We start from the raw sequence: 23,422 nt of genomic DNA on the forward strand, positions 1-23,422 counted from the left end.
TATTTGCTGGACTGAAATCAAACTTAAAATCTTCCACATTTCAAGTGTTTTTATTCTGAGCAGTATGTACAAAATATAATGCCATAGTTGTGTCTAATTCTGTATAGTTCAGCACCCTCCACAGGCTGTCAATCTCTGATTTGATCTACTTTTACCAGATTTAACAGATCCTTGAATTTACTTTACTGTCTATACTTCCTTTTTGCTGACATTGGGAATCAGACTAAACATGCATCTACTTCACTGAGGAACTCCAGATTGAGACATGCTGGGATTGACTCCATGGTTAGGGAAGATGGATGAAATGGAAACAAAACAGCAAACATTTGCTTGGCATCTAATAGCAGTTGCTGAGGGTCATTCTGCTCTTGTAGTTGTGCCTGGATCGTTTGTATAAAGGCCGCTGTTACCTGTTCTTCAAATTCATTCAGGGGAGGCTAAAGGTTTAGAATTTTGACAATCTGCTGGGTGCCGAGAGAGGCACACAGGCAGCAGATGGCCTCTGTATCCTCCTGGGTTTTCTTCTTTAACTGCGGGAGCTGGGCTGCTTGGATCAGAGGTTCCACGGTCTGAACTACTCCACTCCGGTGAAGGTTTCTTCCCCAAAGCCACTCCTCAAGCTCACTTATATTGTACCTGAGTTGCATGCCTGTGCTCCAAGAGCAGACGTCCTTCTGCAGGAGCAGGTCATTAAGAGTCACTGCGTTGATCATGTAGAAGAGCTGTTTGAATACCTGCAGGATGATCTCAGGGTCCAAGCCCTGGTCACATGTGACTGTATGAAAGGCATTCATCTGGCGGATGATAGCTTCCAGGCGGTATGAGTTATCCTCATCTGCCATGCTGCAGGAGTGCTTCTGGGAGCCAGTGGGCTTCACACCAGATAGACCCTGAATGCTCTCATTTTCCAACATGGCAGAAACTATCATCGGCTGGAACACACCCTCGGCAATTTTAAAGAGCTGCTGGTAGATCTGAATGGAAAGGTCGCTCAGTACCTGACGGTATTCGGTGAGGTCAAAGTTCTTAAGGCAGTGTTCGTTGTGCTTTGCAGTATTCTGAGTCATGAAGCCCTCATCCCCGCTGTACCGCTTCAGACAGTGAAGAAGGTGGCAGGTGTTAGATAACAAGAATGACGTCATCTCAAAGTCATCACTGTGCTTCTTCAGGACTTTCTTAATGCCGTTGGTGGTGGAGGTCATCAGGGAGTGCACCTTGAGATCATTGTTGGTTTGGTCCGCGAGCCGGATGCACATGTAGAGGATGTAGGCGGGGAGACAGGGCACTGTGTCCAACAGCATCTGGGGCTTCAAGTCTGTCACCAGGTTGAGGATGAGGAGGGCCTCGCCCTCTTTGTGGCACTCCAACATGCCCTGGAAATCCTTTTCTTTCCACTGAACTGTGACCTGCCTGTTGAACTCATGGCGCTTCCTCTCACTCTGGGCCAACGCCTGGGCAGCTTCTTCATGTAAATCTTCAGTTGCTTTTAGAGCTTCTCATTCTTTTCCTCTTACTTTATTTTTCACCACAGAACTTCCTATCAACTAGTATGTTGAATATTTTGCTTATTAAGTTTGTTTATTGTCTTCTCCCTCGATTAGAATATTAGCTACTTGAGTACAAGGATTTGAGCCTGTTACATTCACTGCTGAATTTTAGGCTCCTGGAAGATACCCAGCATTCAATAGAGACCACACAATAAATATATGTCAAATAAATGAGTCTGTAAGTTCATCAATTTATTTGCCCATATGCATTAACTTTTGCCCATATACATCCAATAACTCTTGTTATATGAAATCAACTGTACTATTTGCTTCATGTAATAGTTTAAAAATACATATGTGTTTATATAAATATATACACTGATCATAGACCTAACTCCATCTATATATGTGTGTATGTGATATATATAAATATATACACACATATATATGACTGACATATATATAAATATATACACACGTATATATAACTGACATATATATAAATATATACACACACATAGATATGACTGATATATATATCTATCTTGTGTAAGTGGAATCAGGCAGTATTCAAACATACTTTCAATTAGTAATGACTATAGTTTAAATAAGAGAAAGTTTAAAGATTCTGATAGTTTAAATAAGAGAAAGCAAACATCACTACTACTAGTATTTGGGGAAAAAGATTACAAATAGAGATATTATGATAAAAGCATACAATATTTTTTATGTTTGTGCACTTAGATCCATGTTCAAACTTTGGCTCACCTATACATGTATAGCACATTGGAATATGTGCTACAGTATGCCATTTATAAAGACTGAAAATAATAGTTTATAAACATTATTATTTATTTAGCAATGTCATAAGCTTGGTTTCAAAAATACCTGAATTACGTAGCATAATCCCAGTGCTGGAGAACAGAACAGTAGCTGCTAAGGGTTAGGGTTGGCTGGAAGATGTGATTAGTGAGGGATAACGTGAAAACATGTACTTTGTTTGTGGTGATAGAGCAGTTCTGAATCCAGATAATGGTAATGGTTACATAAATCCACACTTCATAGATCTATACACACACATCACACATACATTCAAACACATCTGTACATGTAAAATCCTTAGAAATATGAATAGGGCCTGAACCTAAGTTAATGGTATGGAAACAATGTCAATTTCCTGATTTTGGCAACGTACTAGGTTAAGTTAGATATAATCATTGGGGAAAGTTGCCTGAAAATAGCATGGTCATTCATTTTACTTCTTTTTTTAACTTCTTGTGAGTCAAATTATTTTAAAACAAAAGGTATTAAGCAAAGACAAAAATTTGAAAGTTCAAAAATCAAAGCCCGTATGAATTTGGACATATTATTTGATTTCTTTTGTAGACGTTGATTTCCTCACCTGTAAAAAATGGAATAGTATGATTCCTATCTCATTATTGTCATGCTTAAATCATACCACTTAAGTAGGTGTCTATATATATATATATAGATATAGATATATATATAGATATATATATAGATAGATAGATAGATATATACACACACACACTTATCTATATATATGACTGACTTTGACTGACTTAGGTCTATGATTTAAGATGTGGAAATTGGAATTTGCCAGAACATTTGTGAATTGATTTGTTCTTATGCTTCACCAACTGTCATGGTAAAGGACACCTTAGCCCCAGCTCATAGTATGAAAACACGTAAATGCTTCTATGTGCCCTAAATTTCTCTTGGTTAAGCTTTATACTTTTTTTTGTTTATGACACAGAAATATGATCACAAAGCACATGTGTACCACAATACAAATTTCATGTATTTTGTCTCTGTATTATGTTTTCTTTCCATTTATGTCTTTTCAAGCTAACAATTCCTAATCTCCTAATACAGTGGGCCTTTCAAGCACTTACTTCTTTAGATAGTCATGTTCTTTTAACTAGGATCTCACAGATCAAGTTATCAAGGCATGGAAAAGGATGAAAAACCTTGACTCCTTCCCCTCTCCATCCCCCACTAAATTCAATTCGTCCCAACCTTGTATTTGTTTTATTCTTCTGGAAAATAAAATATAGTCATCACCCTCAATAAATATACAATCTAGTTAGAGAGATATGACTTCAGAGTAGGATTTCTTAGTTTTGATTTTGTTTATCTTCCTTTAGATATTTGAAAAGACCAAAATGCTGTATGCTTATGGACTGCAAACAGTATGAGTGGAAAACAAAAGTAATAAATGTTACCTCTGACTTTATTATAATGTTAGGATTGTTAACAGTTAACAATTGCGTACTGAAGGAAGATTTAAATTGAATATTTCTAAATGGGAAAAATTTAAAAAGCAGTTGAGTCCATAAATTTTAGGACCCAGAATCTACTGAGCTAAAAACTCAATGAGAGTTAATTCTCTGTTGGTGTTGTAGCAATTCTTGAGGTTATTTGTGAAGACTCACATGAGAGCTAAACAATAAAAGAGGACTGAGACCATTTCAAGGGATGGAGAACACCTTCCTTTCTTGTTCAGATGATGCTCTGAGACATTGCTGTTTATTTTGACTGCCTCTTTTTAAACAAACTTCCACTTAGGAACTTAAAAACCACCTGTAAACCAACAGCCACAAAAAAGTGGGGAACTCAGTGTTTAAGCATTATTGTTCACCAGACACGGTACTGGGCACTTACATAAATGGTATGGTTTAAGCATGACAATAATGAGATAGAAATTCTACTATCATTCCATTTTTACACGTGAAGAAATCAAGGTCTACAAAATAAATCAAATAATATGTTCAAATTCATAAGGGCTTTGATTTTAGAAATTTTAGATTTTTTGTCTTTGTTTAATACCAATTATTTTTAAATAATTTGACTCACAAGAAGTTAAAAAATAGTAAAAAGAATGACTGTGTTATTTTCAGCCAACCTTCCCCAATAATTATATCTAACTTAACCTAGTATGTTGCCAAAATCAGGAAATTGACATTGTTTCCATACCATTAACTCAGGTTCAGACCCTATTCAGATTTCTAAGGATTTTACATGTACTCTTGTGTAGGTGTGTGTGAGTGTATGTGTGATGTGTGTGTATAGATCTATGAAGTGCGGATTTATGTAACCATCACCATAATCTGGACGCAGAACTGCTCTATCACCACAAAGAAAGTACATGTTTTCATGTTATCCCTCACTAATCACATCTTCCAACCAACACTAACCTTTGGCAGCCACTGATATGTTCTCCAGCACTAGGATTATGCTTTGTAAATCAGGTATTTTTGAAGCCAAAGCTCATGAGGTTGCTAAATAAATAATAATATTTTATAAAACGTTATTTTCAGTCTTTATAAATGGCATACTGTAGCACACATTCAAATATGCTATACATGTATAGGTGGCAAAGTTTGAACATGGATCTAAGTGCACAAACGTAAAAAATATTGTACACTTTTATCACAATATCCCTATTTGTAATATTTTCCCCCAAAAGCTAGTAGTAGTGATGTTTGCTTTCTCTTATTTAAATTATCTGAATTATAGTCATTACTAATTGAAAGTATGTTTTAATACTGCCTGATTCCACTTACGTAAGATATCTAAAATAGTTAAACTCCTAGAAATAGAGTAGAATACTGGTTGCCAGGGTCTGGAAGGAGGGGAAATGGGGGTTGCTGTTCAACGGGTATAAAATTCAGTTATAACAGATGAATAAGTTCTAGAGATCTGCTGTCAACAGAGCACCTATAGTTAACAAGATTGTATTGCACAGTTAAAAATTTATTAAGAGGATATGTCTCATGTTAAACATACTTACTTCATTAACAGAAAGAAATGGAATATTTTACACATAAAATTACATATATGCCTGAATTTCACATTTCGTTTCACAAACTGTACTGGTGCTAAAAAGGTATTTTTGTATTAAAAAACATCTAACTGAAGGAAAAGTTACAAATGAGTGATCATTCATAAATAAAATATAATCCTAGGGACCGCTGTTTTTCCATTTTGAATACCCTCCACAATTAGTCTTAATAATTATGTTGACTGAATGCAAAATAATGATTTCTCAAGAGGCAATAGAAAATAGAGAATAAGTCAATTCTTGAGAAAATTTATAATTAGTGAAAGTAATTTTTTCATCCTCTTTTCTTATTTAAATCTCAAGTACTCTCTGCCACTCTGTGCTCTTCTTTCTGGGGTAAAATATGCCAGATATCCACAGTCAAGGCATTCTCTAACCACTCCTCCCTAGAGATGTCTACAGACTTTTACTCAGCTAGACTGTCTTGTTGCCTGTCTTCATATAAACTTCGCAAGAGGTGTGGACCATTCTCTTAGGCCCCTGCATGGCAGTGCATAATATATTCCATGCTAATTATCTAATGAGGTTCACTAAATTAATCTTTTATTATACCACATAAAATACTCTTAGATCTAACAGTACAAAAATTTCCAATTATGGGCCGGGCGCGGTGGTTCACGCCTGTAATCCCAGCACTTTGGGAGGCCGAGGTGGGCGGATCACGAGGTCAGGAGATCGAGGCCATCCTGGGTAACATGGTGAAACCCCGTCTCAACCAAACATACAAAAAATTAGCCAGGTGCGGTGGCGGCGCCTGTAGTCTCAGCTACTCACAAGGCTGAGGCAGGAGAATGGTGTGAACCCAGGAGGCAGAGCTTGTGGTGCACCCAGATTGCACCACTGCACTCCAACCTGGGCGACAGAGGGAAACTCTGTCTCAAAAAAAAAAAAAAAAAAGAAGAAAATTCCAATTACATCACTCCTTTGAATTGCATCCTAAGGCTAATTCAAAGAGGGTATCACAAAAATAGAAATGATAGCGACAGAAAATGGTCCCAACTTTCATTGCACTGTTGCTAAGACCACCTTGCCACTCATCATTACAGAATGCCTTTCAGGTAACATAACAAGAGCAATTTTTAAAATGGAACCTTACTATACCCATGTGTGACAGGCAGAGGGACTCTATTATCATTCATAGTTTACAGATGAAGCAGTTAGATTTGCCCCAGGTCACTGGCTTATTAAATGACAGGCTAAGACAGAACTAAGTTTTATTCTCAAATAAGACCATAAAGAAGAGGATTGATCCAAATGAATTATAAAATTTTCTTACAACCACAGTAACAATAATAGATAAGCTAATGATTTCTTTAATAAAAATCTGATATGACAAGTAGAATGTGACAGAATCAACATGATCAATTAATCAGATTTGGGTAGTAGTTTGGTAGCTAAATGTTGGATATTCTTGGACATAAAGATGACAGTATTTATGACGATAAAGATGACCATTCCACAGTTTGAGAATTTCTACAGAGAGAGAGATGAAGAAAATTTCTGAAGTTATTGAAACTGTGTGAAGATGAATTATTTGGTTGATGAACTGCTATCATTCTAAATGGACTTCACTTTCTGAAAAAATAACGCATAAGGATGAAATATGTATTGAATGAAAACTATATTTTGTTTTTCCATTTTTTACCTAATAAAAAATCAGAAAAACAGATTTTTTTTAAAAAAGAAAAGATGACTATAATAGACAATGGAGACTAGTATAGGCAGTAGGGATGGCAGCCAGGGTTGAAAAACTACAGGGTACTAAGCTTCGTATCTGCATGGTGAGATCAGTCATAAACCAAACCTCAGCATGGCACAATATACCCGGGTAACAAACCTGCATAGACATTTGTGTAAAATGAGATGATTGCAGGGTAGTTTTAAAAGTCGTTCCCCTTATGAAAATATGGAATGTTGTGCACATTACTTCATAGACTTTGTGCTTAGTTAAAGGTCTTAACCAAAAATTCTAAATGATTTCTCCTATTAATAAATAAACATCAATAACATCATTTTAATGGGCTCTATGAAGACCTTATTGTGTGATTGTATCATAATTCAGCAAGTGTCCTATTGTTGAACACTTAGACTCTTTCTGATTATTTCCCTTTACAAAAAATGCTATATTATAAATTGTTGTATGTATTTTTAAGTTAGGAACTTGTTAGGGCAAAAGGTGAATAAATGTAAGGTCTTTGATAAATACTGTCAGAATTCTCTCCATAGAGGATACGATAAAGCATCTTTTCATTTGAAGGAGCAAGAATAACTGCTAAATACTTCTGAGACTTCCAGTACCTTTTTGGTTTTAAGTTTTGTTGTTGTTTATTTGGTTTTTTGGAGGTTTTCTGTTTTGTTTTATAAGTAGGTTTCAGTATTACTAAGTAGTCAGTCATGGTGGATATTCGAAGAATAATTTCTCTCTTTGGGATTATTCCTCTGACACTATGAGCAAGTATCACTGTGTTCTTTCTCTAAAGGAAAATATAAAGCATAGACAAATTAAATGCTGCTCAGATTCTAAAACTATGAAAATATAACAATGGAGAAACAAATAGCAAGTCTGTAGCTACTCAATGACTTTAGCATTGAGTGGATCCTAAAATGCCTATTTTTGCACAGAATGAAAAAGATACAGCAGGTTCCTTTGGAAGATCAAAGTGAGAAAATTGACTACAGCTTTAACAGCCTTAAAATAAATTTTTGGCAGAATGGAAAAGTATGCATAATTGAGAAAAGTACACTAATCTGTAGAATAAAATAGATATAAAAAGAGGCTAAACCGTAATGCTGCTGCCTGTTCTTTTGACAACAATCTTCCACCTGTCCCTGACTGCTGTGTTTAGGGAATCAAAGTTTAGAGCTGAAAAAAATAGGATGTTGGAGAGTTTAGGAGGAAGGCAGTGTAGGGCTGTGTAAATTGCAGAGAAGTCAGAGCCAGAAGACTTGAGAGGCATGCAATTGTGGATGGGCTATGAAATCTGGCAGCCTGCCTTTAAATACCAACTCAGACATTTACTAATCTTATGATCCCAGGCAAATACCATATCCTCTCTTTGGCTCAGTTTCTACATTTTTAAATAGGGATAAAAATAGTGCCTTACTGCCGGGTGCGGTGGCTCACGCCTATAATTCCAGCACTTTGGCAGGCCGAGGCGGAAGGATCACGAAGTCAGGGGATCGAGACCATCCTGGCTAACAAGGTGAAAACCCATCTCTACTAAAAATGCAAAAAATTAGCCGGGCGTGGTGGCGGGCGCCTGTAGTCCCAGGTACTGGGGAGGCTGAGGCAGGAGAATGGCAAGAACACGGGAGGCGGAGCTTGCAGTGAGTCGAGATCGCGCCACTGCACTCCAGCCTGTGCGACAGAAGGAGACTCCGTCTCAAAAAAAAAAAGTGCCTTATTTTCCCAGTGCCTGACTCATATTATTTATTAAATATTAGCCATTATTTTATTATATAACTAGATTGGAACTGGGCAGGTCACCTTACCTTGTGTCTCAATTTCTTCAACTGTAAAATGAAGTAGTTAGACAATGTGAGCATGTGATATCACAACTAGATGTGAAAGTCTATGGTCCTATCAGAACAGCAACAACAAACTCACTGGATGCTATCATGCTACCATTAGAGTAGGTTTGGAAATGATCCGAAGCCAGCAAAGTGAATATGAAAATAAAGAATTCAAAGCACAGTAGGGGAGAAAAGGAGAGAGGGGAAATAAGAAAAGTCACTTTTACAGATAGATTTTTTACATCTACATTTATCATCTGATACTATAATTATATCAAATACGTGATTGATTGCATAGGCAATAAAGTTACTATAAAACAGTCATTTGTGCATTGCAAGAAGAGTGGTTTTTTCCAACTTCCTTTTGTAAACCAATAAGTGAATGAGGCAGATCTCAAGTGATTTAGAGATTTTGCTTTGCAAGGTGGAGGATACACCTGGGAAAAAGAATCACAAGTCACAAGTAGGCGATGTCCTGTGCTTTTTCTAAAGAGGGTTTTGGGAACTTCAATATTTAAAGGAGAAAGAGGAAGCAGGCAGGAAATTAAACCAGGGGAGGAAAAGAAGGAGAGAGGGAAGGCAAGGAAGCTAATGGCTACATTCTTGTGAGGCTCTGATTAGTGCTCAGTGAATCTATATGTTACATGTGGCAAAAACAGGAGGAAGGAGTCAGTTGTGCATTCATCCTCTCTCTCAGTAAATCTACATTTTACATAAGTTAAAGTAAGCATATGAAATTACAGCTGTTTGGGAACAAAAGGATGGCAGTTTTTGCATGACTCAGGTTCCAAGCTTAATTTTCCTTTGTCATAGTGAGTTTGGGGTCCTGAGATTTTATTTTCCTTTCACACTTTCTACCAATATAAAGCTTCCTCATAGATGCCTTCTTTTTTCAAACATTAAAAACCCTCGTGGTTTTCTCTCATTTTAAGTACAGAAAACATAATACTGTACAATAATTTTATCTGTCTTAAATACAAGACTGCTTATGATTCACTTAAAATAAAAAAAAGGCTCCACATTTCTGGCTTTTAGTTGGATTATGATTTCAACCAAAAATCAGAGCTTTTTAACGTTGAGTTTGAGTTTCACAGACCCAGTAAAGTGGAAATATAGACTTTTTCTTAGGACAGTGTTATGACACTCAAAAGAATCGTGGCCAAACTTAATTATCTGTTGCAGACATCATTGCAGTTTTTTACTGAACTATCAGAGACTTTCTTGTGCCTATCACAGTGTATACGCTAAATACATATTACAGGGCCAGGCACGGTGGCCCATGCTTATAACCCCAATGCTTCGACAGGCCACAGCAGGAGCATTGCTTGAGGCCAAGATTTTGACACCTGCCTGGGCAACATAGCACAACCCCATCTCTAAATTTTTTTTCTTTTAATTAGCCAAGCATGGTGGCAGGTGCCTGTAGACCAAGATACTTGGGAGGCTGAGATGGGAGGATCTATTGAGCCCAGGAGTAAGGTTACAGTGAACTATGATCACACCCCTGCACTTCAGCCTGGGTGACAGAGTAAGACCCTGATTCTAAAAATAAAAAATAAATTAAAAATACATAAATACATAAATAAGTATTATGGAATCAACAAATAAATAAATTGAAAAAAAGATTGAGTAAAATTACTTAGTAATGAGGCCTTTGTTGTCTGTCCTTATATAAAATAAATCCCCAGGCCCCCACATCCCCCTTACTGTTCTTATTTTTCTCCATACCATTCATAGTCATGTTATACTACATATGTATTTGTTGATGGTCTTTCTCTTACTGGTAGAATGTAAGCTCCATGATAGAAGAGATGTTGTTGATGTTTTCCTTTGTATTTTTTTCACTGCTTAATTCCCAATGCACACAGTAAGCACACAATAAATATTTACTGTATGGATATTTAAGCAAGTCACTTCCCTCAATTTCTTCAAATTATTTATGTCACTTTGAAGGTAAAATCTCTCTTCTATACATCATTTTTCCTTCAATCTCCACTTTTAATATCTGTCACTGACAAACTTAATAAGTATACTCATTGTTCAGGTCAATAATGAGAAATTTTAAGCACTTTATTAAATATTTATTGAGTGTTCCTCTATAATGGACACTCTACTATACATTTCTGCCTTATTTGTGGAATGTATTCAATGTAATTATGCCACACACGTAGACTTTCAGATCCTTGTGTCAAACTTACTTTCCTTGGCTTTGTTGGAGAACACATACTGTTACAAAGCTCACTTTAAGGCAAATAGTTCTTGAAAATACAAAACCGATAGATATATGTATGTAGGTTTCCTTCTTATATGTCTTTTACAAGCAATGAAGTTGTATACCTCCTTTAGTGTTTAATGTGTTTCATCAGATAATGACCTAGAAGTTTTATCAAATTTTTCTCTCCACCTTTTGAAGGTGTATGAGAGTGAAAAAATACAGTCTGCTGCTTCACTAATAAAACTAGGACAAACGCCATTCCAACTGAAATATGTGAAACACTTGGTTTTATTAATTTGAAGCATTTTAAACCTCTAAATTTGGAATCGAGTAAAGACATTTTGTAGAAAAACTGAATTTTTTTTGTTTATTTTTTAATCTTGATAACTTGTAATAGTTTACAGCCACAGTGGCAGCTTTTATGTGTGTACATGCATTTAAATACAGTTTCATAAATAGCCATGTGACAAAATATCTGCCTCTAGGCAAAAAAAAAAAATTGCCACTAAATGAACATCTTTAAGTAATATTGAAAATAGATGTGAGGTAATTTTTTATCTAAAGTGACTGTAGCCTATATTAAGACAAACTCACTGTAACAATTCAAGTTTTAAAATCCTTGTTTTATAACTCAAAAATGTGTCTTTTCCAAAAAACACATCTTTACATTTATTGCTATTGTACATTCATTTGGCAGGAAACAGGGATGTTTGATGTCTTGCAATGATAAAACAATCACATTCAATAGAAAATTATCTCACATTCTGCATGACTTTTGAACATTCTATAAGATAATTACATAAGTGAAAAACCAATTTGTAGATATTTGAGTGAGTACAACCATTTAATAAATGTGAATAAAGCATTTCAGAACATTTTAATGTACACTGCATTTTCTGATAGTAAGATTTTAGGTTAAAATAAGATTATACTTTAAAAAGCTTACCTTTTTGAAAAAAATCATATCACTGTTGGCAATGCCTTTTTCATATTTGAGATGCTAGGCCAACATATTGCATATCCATTTGTTTTTGTTTGATTTTATTGTTATTACATTCATGGTAATACTAAAATACACACGCACACAATTACTTAGTTTTTTTTTTTTCAATAAAAAGCCCAAAGAAAAATGCTGACAACGTTCAGTTGAAATTTTGAAATTGGGTTTTATAATTCTGCCCACATAGCAAAAGCTGAGATGGTCTATGAAGATGTAGTTTTTGAAAGAATGAAGCAAGTAGTAAAACCAACAAAACCAAGTGAAAATTATACAAGGAAACACAATAATAAGTTAACAAAAAAATACACTTTTTCTTCATGTTGACAAGACATGATTTATTCCTTTCTAATATTTTCCCATCTCTTATAAATATATAAGCTTGCTTGTTAATACTTTGTCTAACTCTAATTTTTATTCTGTTACCAATGTCATTAATACTTTATTTTTCTTTATTTCTCTTGTAAAGTGACTTCTGAACTTCCTAGTTTGTTTAAACTATCGCAAGGTCAGAAAACCAAACACTGCATATTCTCACTCATAGGTGGGAATTAAACAATGAGAATACTTGGACACAGGCAGGGGAACATCACACACTGGGGCCTGTCATGGGGTGGGGGGCTGGGGGAGGGAGAGCATTAGGAGAAATACCTAATGTAAATGACAAGTTAATGGGTGCAGCAAACCAACACAGCACATGTACACATATGTAACAAACCTGCACGTTGTGCACATGTACCCTAGAACTTAAAGTATAATAAAAATAAATAAATACATAAATAAAATAAAATGAATAAAAATAAATACAAACATATTAATCATAAGTAAATGAAACATCTGATAATCTCATTATGTCTGGTAGTAATGTCACCTCTGAGTATTTATATATTCATCTACATATTTCTTTGCTAAATTTCCTTTTATTTCTCCTTTATATTAAACTTTTTTTTAGAGAGCACAACTCCAAAGCATCTTTTATTAATATAGAAAGGTCATATTTAGCAAAAGACACAAGGCAGGGAAGTGTCAGGCCTGAGGCCTGAGCTGTGCTGAGGGAGAAGGAGGCTCCGGACAAGTGTGGAAAGGGCTGAGTGGTGGGGGCCACAGAAAGTTCCAGTGGGCAACACTGTCGGCAGGTCATGGGTGGGACTCACGGGTACCTCGCTGCTAACTCTTGTTGCGTTGGCGGGGTGGGATGGGGAGGGGGGTCCTTAGTGCTGCCACCTGGAGTGAGAACCGCCCCTTGGTTCCTGGAGAGCACCCATCAAGGGACACAGGACAGGAAGTCCAGGATGGTTAGTGCAACTAGGGATGAAGGTCAGGGAGAAACAGGTGCTCTGAAGTCCAGACACAGAGGCCTAGGAGCTTCCTGTTAAGTGTGGGCATTCCGCTCTGTCTCTACCAGGCACTCTGGCTAGGGATGGATGATACCTCTCTTCAGGCGCTCCACGGCGCTCTTGCTGCCAGCATAGGTGGGCCGGATCCCTTTGCCCATCTCCCCTGTGACCAACAGCAGTTCCGTGTAGGTGCTCTGGGAGCCCTGGGCACCAGGTGGTTTCATGGCCTGCACACAACCAACGGTAGGCGGTCCAAAGTCTTTAAACAGCGGTCTGAAAGGGGCAGTGGCTCCCAGCCCTGAGCCCGACGGCGACAGGATGCTTCCTGTAGGGACCGGAGTGCCTGGCCCAGGGGTGCTGGAGCCGGGGGTGCTGCTGGGGGCAGGGGTGGTAGGTTTGTAGGACATCCCCAACTCCTGGGCGCTGGGGAAGCCAGCAGGCTGCTCTTCGGGGGTTGGCTGCGGGACCGCTCCGCAGCGATCTGATTGGCAAGCGGGCTGCACGCCCCCTGGTAAATCTATATTAAACTTTTTAACTGCAATTTGTATTAATCTAAATACAGTTCAAATATTCTCCATGAAAATTTCACATTTGAGTTGAGACATCCTAAAATGTAAAATACACAATGGATTTCAAAGATTTCATATGAAAAAAGAATGCAAACTATCTCTAATAATTTTTATATTGATTACATATTGACCCAATATTTTGGATATATATTGGGTTAAATAAAATATACAATTTAAAAAAATTATGCTACATTTTTGTTAAAAAATTTAAATAAACTATATATGAAATTATTTCTTGGGATAGAAAAGGGGACATGATTAAATATTTGCTTAAACTTTTTTCAAACACATATCTTTAAAACACATTTTCAAACACAACAAAAGTATTTTAACTTTGAATAGGTAAAATAAACTTATTCCTGCTGAAATTCAATCATGGCATGATTTCCTTTGTATGCATTTGAGGACTCTGTTTATAACCCAGATAAAAACATAAAACTTTTGAAACTCTTCTAAGAATGTCTAACACAAATTACCTGTATAGATATCACAGCACAGACGATGCTGAGGCCGGACTGACTGAAGAAGAACAGGCTGAAGATGCTGTACTCACACAGCAGCTGGCCCCCAGGTTACCTGCCCTTCATGTACATGGCGATGGTCACCTGGCTCACCAGCAAAGTGAACAACAGGTCGGTGGTGGCCAGCCGCATAACTGTGTAGAAGGTGGTCTCCTTCTGCTCCTTGCGTGACTTGCACAGCACCACGATGGCCACCAGGTTGCCCACCACCCCGAAAATGGACGGTCCCAGGCTGTCCAGCAGATTGGGCTCCAGGCCGAGGACACATTGGCCTGGGAAGGGGTTAACATGACAGTGGCTGGTGGTACGCAGCCCTGGAGTGCAAAGCTGAGTCTGGAGATGGCAGAAGAGAGACAAAGCCACCATGAGTGAAATGACCACCTGCAGGGCGTTAGACCTGCGCCCAGGAAATGGGATGCTAACATGACAAGGGAGGAACTCAATCCCACTCTCTGGATTGCAACCACTTACCAATGGCAGCCACCCAAATCTCCAGGCCCCCTCTGCTCCTTCCAGCAGCACACCCTTTCTGATCTTAATATTTATAAACTGAGCCTCCCATTCCTCTTCCTCCCCCCAGCCTATCTCACTCCACTGACAAGACCCATCTCCAGGGAAAGGTAGCTCCCTAGTATTATTCCCGACAGATTCTGAGTTAATAAAATGCACATTGAAACCCTGGAAGACAATTTGGAAAGCGCTCTCTTTCCTCCTTGGCTCCCCTGGCAGTGCCCCATCTCTGCGCCCTTTGACCGATGGCCCACATCCCATGTCATGTGTAGCCTCCCCAGTGGTGGGGCCTAAGACAATGAAACCTAAGACTAATTGGTGTACCTGAGGAAGAAGTGAATTCTAAAAGCTAGGAAAACATATTTGGGGGAATAATCAAGGAAAACTTCCGTGGCCTTGTGAGAGACCTAGACATCCAAATAAAAGAAGCACAAATAACACCTGGGAAATTCAACACAAATAGATCTTAGCCTAGGCACATTGTCATTGGGTTATCCAAAGTTAAGACAAAAGAAAGAATCTTAAGAGCTGTGAGACAGAAGCACTAGGTAACCTATAAAGGAAAACCTATCAAACTAACAGCAGATTTTGCAGCAGAAACCTTAAAAGCTAGATGGGATTGGGGCCCTTTCTTCAGCCTCCTCAAACAAAACAATTATCAGCCAAGAATTCTGTATCCAGCAAAACTAAATATCATATATGAAAGAAAGATACAGTCATTTTCAGACAAACAAATGCTGACAGAATTTGCCATTACCAAACCAGCACTGTAAGAACTGCTAAAATGAGCTCTAAATCATGAAACAAACCCTAGAAACACATCAAAACAGAACTTCATTAAAGCATAAATCACACAAGACCTATAAAACAAAAATACAAGTTAAAAAGCAAAAACAAAAAACAAAAACAAAGTATAGAGGCAACAGAGAGCATGATGAAAGCAATGGCACCTCACTTTTTAATACTAATGTTGGTTGTAAATGGCTTAAATGCTCCACTTACAAGATACAGAACCACAGAATGGATAAGAACTCACCAACTAACTATCTGCTGCCTTCAGGAGACTCACCTAACACATAACGACCTACATAAACTTAAAGAAAGTGGTAGAAAAAGGCATTTCATGCAAATGGACACCAAAAGCGAGCAGCGGTAGCTATTCTCATATGAGACAAAACAAACTTTAAAACAACAGTAGCTAAAAGAGACAAAGACAGACAGTATCTAATGGTGAAGGTCTCATTCAACAGAAAAACATGACAATCCTAAATATACATGAACCTAACACTGGAGCTCCCAAATTTATAAAACAATCACTAGTAAACATAAGAAATAAGATAGACAGCAACACAATAATAGTGGGGGACTTCATTACTCCACTGACAGCACTAGACAGGTCATCAAGACAGAAAGTCAACAAAGAAACACTGGATTTAAACTATACTTTGGAACAAATGGACTTAACAGATATGTAAGAACAATTCATCCGACAACCACAGAATACACATTCCATTCAACAGCACATGGAATTTTCTCCAAGATAGACCATATGATAGGCCATAAAACGAGTCTCAATAAATTTAAGAAAATTGAAATTGTATCACACACTCTCTCAGATCACAGTGGAATAAAACTGAAAATCAACTCCAAAAGGAATCTTCAAAACCATGCAAATACATGGAAATTAAATAACCTGCTCCTGAATGAGCACTGGGTGAAAAACAAAATCAAGATGGAAATGGAAAAAATTTCTTCGAACTGGATGACACAACCTATCAAGACCTCTGGGATACAGCAAAGGCAGTGCTAAGAGGAAAGTTTGTAGCCCTAAACACCTATGTCAAAAAGTATGAAAGAGCACAAACAGACAATCTAAGTTCACATCTCAGGGAACTGGAGAAGCATGAACAAGCCAAACCCAATCCCAGCAAACAAAGGAAATAACCAAGATCAGAGCAGAACTAAATGAAATTGACACAGTAACAACAACAAGAACAACAAATACAAAACATGAATAAAACGAAAAGTTGGTTATTTGAAAAGATAAACAAAATCGATAGACCATTATAAGATTAACCAAGAAAAGAAGAGACGAAATCCAAATAACCTCACTAAGAAATGAAACAGGGGATATTACAACTGACACCACTGAAATATTAAAGATTATTCAAGGGTACTATGAACACTTTTTGGCACATAAACTAGAAAACCCAGAAGAGTTGCATAAATTCCTGGAAAAATACAACCCTCCTAGCTTAAATCAGGAAGAAGTAGATACCCCAAGCAGACCAATAAAACAAGCAGCAAGATTGAAATGGTAATTTTAAAATTACCAACAAAAAAAGCCGAGGACCAGACAGATTCACAGCAGAATTCTACCAGACATTCAAAGAATATTTTCTTTCATTCAAAGAAGAAATGATACCAATCCTTTCACACTATTCCACAACACAGAGAAAGAAGAAACACTCCCTGATTCATTCTATGAAGCCAGCATCACCCTAATACCAAAACCATGAAAGGACATAACCAAAAAAGAAAACTACAGACCAATATCCATGATGAACACAGATGCCAAAATCCTGAACAAAATACTATCTAACTGAATCCAACAACATATCAAAAAGATAATCCACCATGATCAAGTGAGTTTCATACCAGTGACACAGGAATGGTTTAACATATGCAAGTCAATAAATGTGATACACCAAATAAACAGAATTAAAAAAATAACTCACATGATTTTATCAACAGATGCAGAAAAAGCATTGGACAAAATCTAGCATTGCTTTATGATTAAAGCTCTCAGCAAAATACGCATACAAGGGACATACCTTAATGTAATAAAAGCCATCTATGACAGACCCACAGCCAACATAATACTGAATGGGGAAAAGGTGAAAGCATTCCCTTTGAGAATTGGAACAAGACGAAGAGCCTACTCTCACCACTCCTCTTCAACATAGTATTGGAAGTCCTAGCCAGAGCAATCAGACAAAAGAAGGAAATAGAGGAAATCCAAATTGGTAAAGAGGAAGTCAAACTGCTACTGGTTGCTGACGATATGATCTTTCACCTTGAAAACCCTACGGACTCCTCTAGAAAGCTCCTAGAACTGATAAAAGAATTCAGCAAAGTTTCCAGATACGAGATTAATGTACACAAATCAGTAGCTCTTCTATACATCAACAGCTACCAAGCTGAGAATCACATCAAGAACTCAACCCCTTTTACAATAGCTGCAACAAACAAACAAAAACAAACAAACAAAACTTAGGAATATACCTAGCAAAGTAATCAAACGACCTCTACAATGAAAATTACAAAACACTGCTGAAAGAAATCATAGATGGAGCCAAGCACGTTGGCGCATGCCTATAATCCCAGCTACTTGGGAAACTGAGGCAGGAGAATCGCTTGAACCCTGGAGGCAGAAGTTGTAGTGAGCCGAGATCACACCACTGCACTCCCACCTCAGCGACAAGAGCGAAACTACCTCTGAAAAAAAAAAAAACAAGAAAGAAAAGAAATCATAGATGACACAAACAAATGGAAACACATCCCCATGCTCATGGATGGGTAGAACCAATATTGTGAAAATTACCATTCTGTTAAAGGCAATCTACGAATTCAATGCAATCCCCATCTGAATACCACCATCATCCCTCACAGAATTACAAAAACAATTCTAAAATTAATATGGAACCAGAAGGGTGTCATGTAGCCAAACCAAGGCTAAGCAAAAAGAACAAACCTGGAGGCATCACACTACTTGATTTCAAACTGTACAATAAGGCCATAGTTACCAAAACAACAAGGTACTGGTTTAAAAATAGGCACATAGACCAATGGAACAGAAGAGAGAACCCAGAAATTAACCCGAATACTTACAGCCAACTGAACTTTGACAAAGCAAACAAAAACATAAAGTGGGGAAAGGACACCCTTTTCAACACATGACGTTGGGATAATTGGCGAGCTACATGTAGGGGAATAGAACTGGATTCTCATCTCTCACCTTATACAAAAATCTACTCAAGATGGATTAAGAACTTAAACCTAATTCCTGAACTGTAAAAATTCTAGAAGATAACACTGGATAAACCCTTCTAGACATTGGCATAGGCAAGGATTTCGTGACCAAGAACCCAAATGCAAATGCAATAAAAACAAAGATAAATAGTTGGGACTTAATTAAACTAAAGAGCTTTTGCATGACAAAGGGAACAGTCAGCAGAGTAAATAGACAAATCGCAGAGTGGGACCCCTGACCCTGACCCCTGACCCTGACCCCTAACCCCTGACCCAAACCCTAACCTCTATCCCTAACCCTAACCCCTAACCCCAACCCTCACCCTAACCCAACCCTAACCCCTAATCCCTAACCCCTAATATCTCTTAAACCCTAACTCTAAACGTTGACTCCTAACCCCTAACTCTGACCCCAATCCCTATCTCCAACCCCTAACCCTAAACTTAACCCCTAACCCTAACACCAACCTTAACCCTAGGTTCATTACTACGTTTGTATTGACTATGTCAATGTTGATTATTATGATCGCTGTCTTTGGACTGCATGGCAGCGAGGGGATTGCGGATCTTATATTAATAGTTTTGTATTGAGGCAGTGCATTAGCATTACAGGTGCTTGTTACATGAGCAATGGGGGTGTCATACTTTGGGTGTCATGTCTGCATTAGGAATGCCGCATTTGTCTTCCGAGGCTCCGGTGTGGATCTCGCACTGCGGCCGCCTCACCTTGGCTGGGGAGAACCTCGGTGGGCAGGATTCAGAGGGGCTTTTGGTTTCCCGTTTTCCACACTGAACCCTTCTAACTGGTCTCTAACCCTGATTATTCAGGGCTGCAAACAGGAAGGATTTTATTCACCGTTGATGCGGCCCCGAGTTGTCCCAAAGCGAGGCAGTGCCCCCAACGTCTGTGCTGAGGAGAACGCTGCTCTGCCTTCGCGGTGTCCCCCGGGTGTGTGCTGAGCAGAACGCAGCTCTGCCCTCGCGGTGCCCCCGGCCCGCCCGCCCGAGTCTGTACTGAGAACACTGCTCCGCCTTCGCTGTATCTCGGAAGTCTGTGCAGAGGAGAACTCAGCTCCGCCCTCGCGATGCTCTTCCGGTCTGTGCTGAGGAGAAGGCAGCTCCGCCCTCGCAAAGGCAGAGCACCCTTTGCAAAGGCAGAGAGGCGCAGAGCGCCGGCGCAGGCGTGGAGGGGGCGCAGGGCGCCGGCGCAGGTGCGGAGAGGTGCAGAGCGGGGCAGGTGGCACCAACAGCGCGTCCCTCAGGCCTCGAGCGCACGCATTCGAGCGGCCACTCAGACCATGCTTCGCCGACTGGGCGCCCAAGCTGCAGTCGCCCTCTGTGTGCAGGCAGCAGCTGCCTGGCAACCCCCGAGCCCGCTCGCGCTGCCAGCATCGCAGAACCAGGGCCAGGTGTCCCAGTGGCTGCGGCCAAGCCAGGCATTCTGACCGGCGGCGGCTGCACAGGAGCGAGAACTGAGAACCCGCCGCTCAACCCCACACGGGGTGACTGCTGAGGGCCCATACCAACAGCCCCGATCTCCTTCAGGTGGAGGACTGGGCGGGAGACACAGCCTGGGGGCCCTCAGGCTGGGCGCGCTGGCAATCCCGAGGCCGACCAGGCCATGCACCTCCAGCCCGCCTGGGCACCCAAGCTGCAGCCGCCTTCTTTGTGCAGGCAGCAACCTCCAGGCAACTCCCGAGTCCGCCCTCACTTCCCACATCTCGGAACGAGGGCCAGATGTCCCTGTGGCTGCGGCCAAGCCAGGCGGTCTGCCCCGCAGCAGCTACACGGGGGCGGGAACCGGCCCTCAGCCCTATCCCCCGTGGCTGCAGAGGGCCCTTGGCTAGAGGTGTCGAGCTCTGGCAGAGGAGGAGCCGGGCGGGGGCAGGGTCTGGCGGGCTCTCAGGCCAGGAGCACTCGCGATCCACAGGCCGCCCAGGCCATGCTCCACCACCTGGGCGCCCAGCTACAGGCGCCAGGCAACTCCCAAGCTGGCTGGCGCGCCCAGCCTCGCAGACCCGGGCCTGGATGTCGCCGTGGCTGCGGCCAAGCCAGGCGGTCTGACCGGCGGCGGATGCACCGGGGCAGGAACCGACCGTCAGCCCCATCCCCGGTGGCTGCAGACGGCCCCTGGAGCGGCCCCGACCTCTCTTCCGAGGAGAAGAGGGGCGGGAGTCACGGCCAGGCAGGCCCTCAGGTGGGAAGGGATGCGCGCCTGCGATTCCGGGATGTACCTCACCAGCCCAGGAAAACCCGGAAGCCAGCAACTCCTGTTTCTCTGTGTGATTCTGTGAGGAACCACCAAATTGTTTGCCACGGCAAGTGCATCATTTTCTATTCCTAGCAGCCAGTTCATGAGGGCTGCAATTTCTCCACCTCCTTAGCAACATTGATTTTCTGTGTCGTTGTTATGAAAGCCTTACTAGTGGATGCAAAGTGGCATCTCATTTGGGTTTTGTCTTGCATTTTATTAATGAATAACGGTGTTTAGCATCTTTTCTTGTCCGTCTTAGACATTTGTGTATCTTCTTCGGAGAAATGTCTATTCAAGTCCTTTGCCTATTTTTTAATTGGGATGTTAGAAATTCTGATGTTGAGTTGTGGGATATTAAGCTTTTATCAGATACACACTTTGATTTTATCAGATACATATTTTCTCACATACTATGGGTTGTCTTTTAACTCCCTTGATAGTATCCTTTGATGCATAAAGGTTTTTTATTTTGATTAAATCTAATTTACGTGTATTTTCTTTTGTTATCTGTGCTTTTCTGTCATATTTCAAAATACACTTAAAACTCAAAGGTCATAAAGGTTTACCTTGTGTTTTATTCTAAGAGTTACATACTTTAGTCCTTACATTTAAGTCTTTTATTAATTTAGAATTAATTTTTGTGTATACAGCAAAGTAGGGGTCTAACTTCTCTCTTGTGCACTGACATCCAGCTGTTGAAGAGACTGTTCTTTCCTCCCTTGACTAGACTTGGACAGCTTGTTGAACAGTCATTGACTATATATGTGAGCACTAATTTGTAGGATCTCAAATCTGTTCTATTTTATTGGTCTAAAAGTTTATTAGTCTTATGCCAGTACCACACTCTCTTGATTACTGTAGATTTGTAGTAGGCTGTGAAACTGAAAAATGTGAGTTTTCTAATATTCTTTTTCAAGACTGTTTTGTCCGTCAGATCCTTTGGATTTTTGTATGAATTGTAGAATGAGTTTCTTTCTTTCTACAGAAATGCCTTTGGGATTTTGATGGTATTGCATTGAATCTGTAGATTACTTTAGATGGTATTGTCATCTTAACAATATTGTCTTACAACCCGTGAACACAGAATGTCTTTCCAGTTATTTCCACTCTCTTTCGTTTTTTTCAGCAAAGTTTTGTGTATACCACCATGGTTAGATTTATGCCTGAATAACTTATTCTTTGATGCTATTATAAATGGAATTTTTAAAATGTTTTCATAGTTCTTTACAACTATATAGAAATATAGCTCATTTGCCTATATTTGTCTTGCATCCTGCCTCTTTTATTAGTTATAATCGGTTTTGTGTTTTATTTGGAGCTTTATACACATAAGATCATGTGTAGATATAATTTTACTTCTGTTTTTTATTTCTAATTTAGATGCCTTTTATTTCTTTGTCTTGCCTAATTGCTCTGGCTAAAATTGCCAGTGGTACGTTGAATACAAGTGGCAAATGCACCATGCTTGTCTTGTTCTAGATGTTAGGAAAACAGCTTTCAGTGTTTCATCATTGATCATGATATTAACTGTTGGGTTTTTGTACATCCTATTGTCATGTTGCAGAAAATCCCTTCTATGCCTAGTTTATTGAGTATTTTTATTATAGAAGGGTGTTGTATTTCATCAATGTTTTCTCTGCATCAATTGAAATAATCACGTGCTTATTCATTTTACTGTTAGAGTATATTACACTGATTGATTTTTTATATGTTGAGCCACCCTTGCATTTTGGGGATAAATCTCACAGGGTGATAGTTTACAATCCTTTGATTATACAGTATTGCTGCTAGTATTTTGCTAGTATTGCTAGTATTTTGCTGAGATTTTTGCTTATATATTCATAAGGGATATTGTGCTGTAGTTCTCTTTTTTGTGCTCTCTTTGGCTTTGGTATAAGGATAATGCTGTTATCAAAAAATGAATTAGCAAGTGTTCCTTCTTCATGTATTATGTCAGAAGAGTTTGAGAAGAAATGGTATTAATTCTTCTTTAAATGTTAGGTTGACTCACCAGTTAATGCAGCTATTTGGTCATAAATGTTTCTTTGTTAATCACTTTCGATTACTAATTCAATCTCCTAGGTTATAGGTCTATTCAGATTTTCTCTTTCTTCTTGAGCCA

The 23,422-nt window shown here is 39.2% G+C and overlaps 2 protein-coding genes across 2 annotated transcripts; both read right to left on the minus strand.

The window, feature by feature from the left end:
• Positions 1 to 218: 218 nt before the first annotated feature.
• On the minus strand, positions 219 to 4,658 carry LOC129529391 (unconventional myosin-Vb-like). The gene is given in 2 exon segments (XM_055374069.1): positions 219 to 1,492; positions 4,613 to 4,658. Coding segments are annotated over 2 exon segments (1,320 nt in total).
• An 8,833-nt stretch (positions 4,659 to 13,491) lies between these two features.
• On the minus strand, positions 13,492 to 13,995 carry LOC129529333 (cyclin-dependent kinase 2-associated protein 2-like). The gene has a single exon (XM_055373948.1). It carries the CDS (start codon positions 13,819 to 13,821, stop codon positions 13,492 to 13,494), a length of 330 nt encoding a protein of 109 aa, XP_055229923.1. The 5' UTR covers positions 13,822 to 13,995.
• Positions 13,996 to 23,422: the final 9,427 nt, after the last annotated feature.

The sequence above is a fragment of the Gorilla gorilla genome, chromosome 22 (assembly GCF_029281585.2).
Source record: "Gorilla gorilla gorilla isolate KB3781 chromosome 22, NHGRI_mGorGor1-v2.1_pri, whole genome shotgun sequence".
NCBI lineage: Eukaryota > Metazoa > Chordata > Mammalia > Primates > Hominidae > Gorilla > Gorilla gorilla.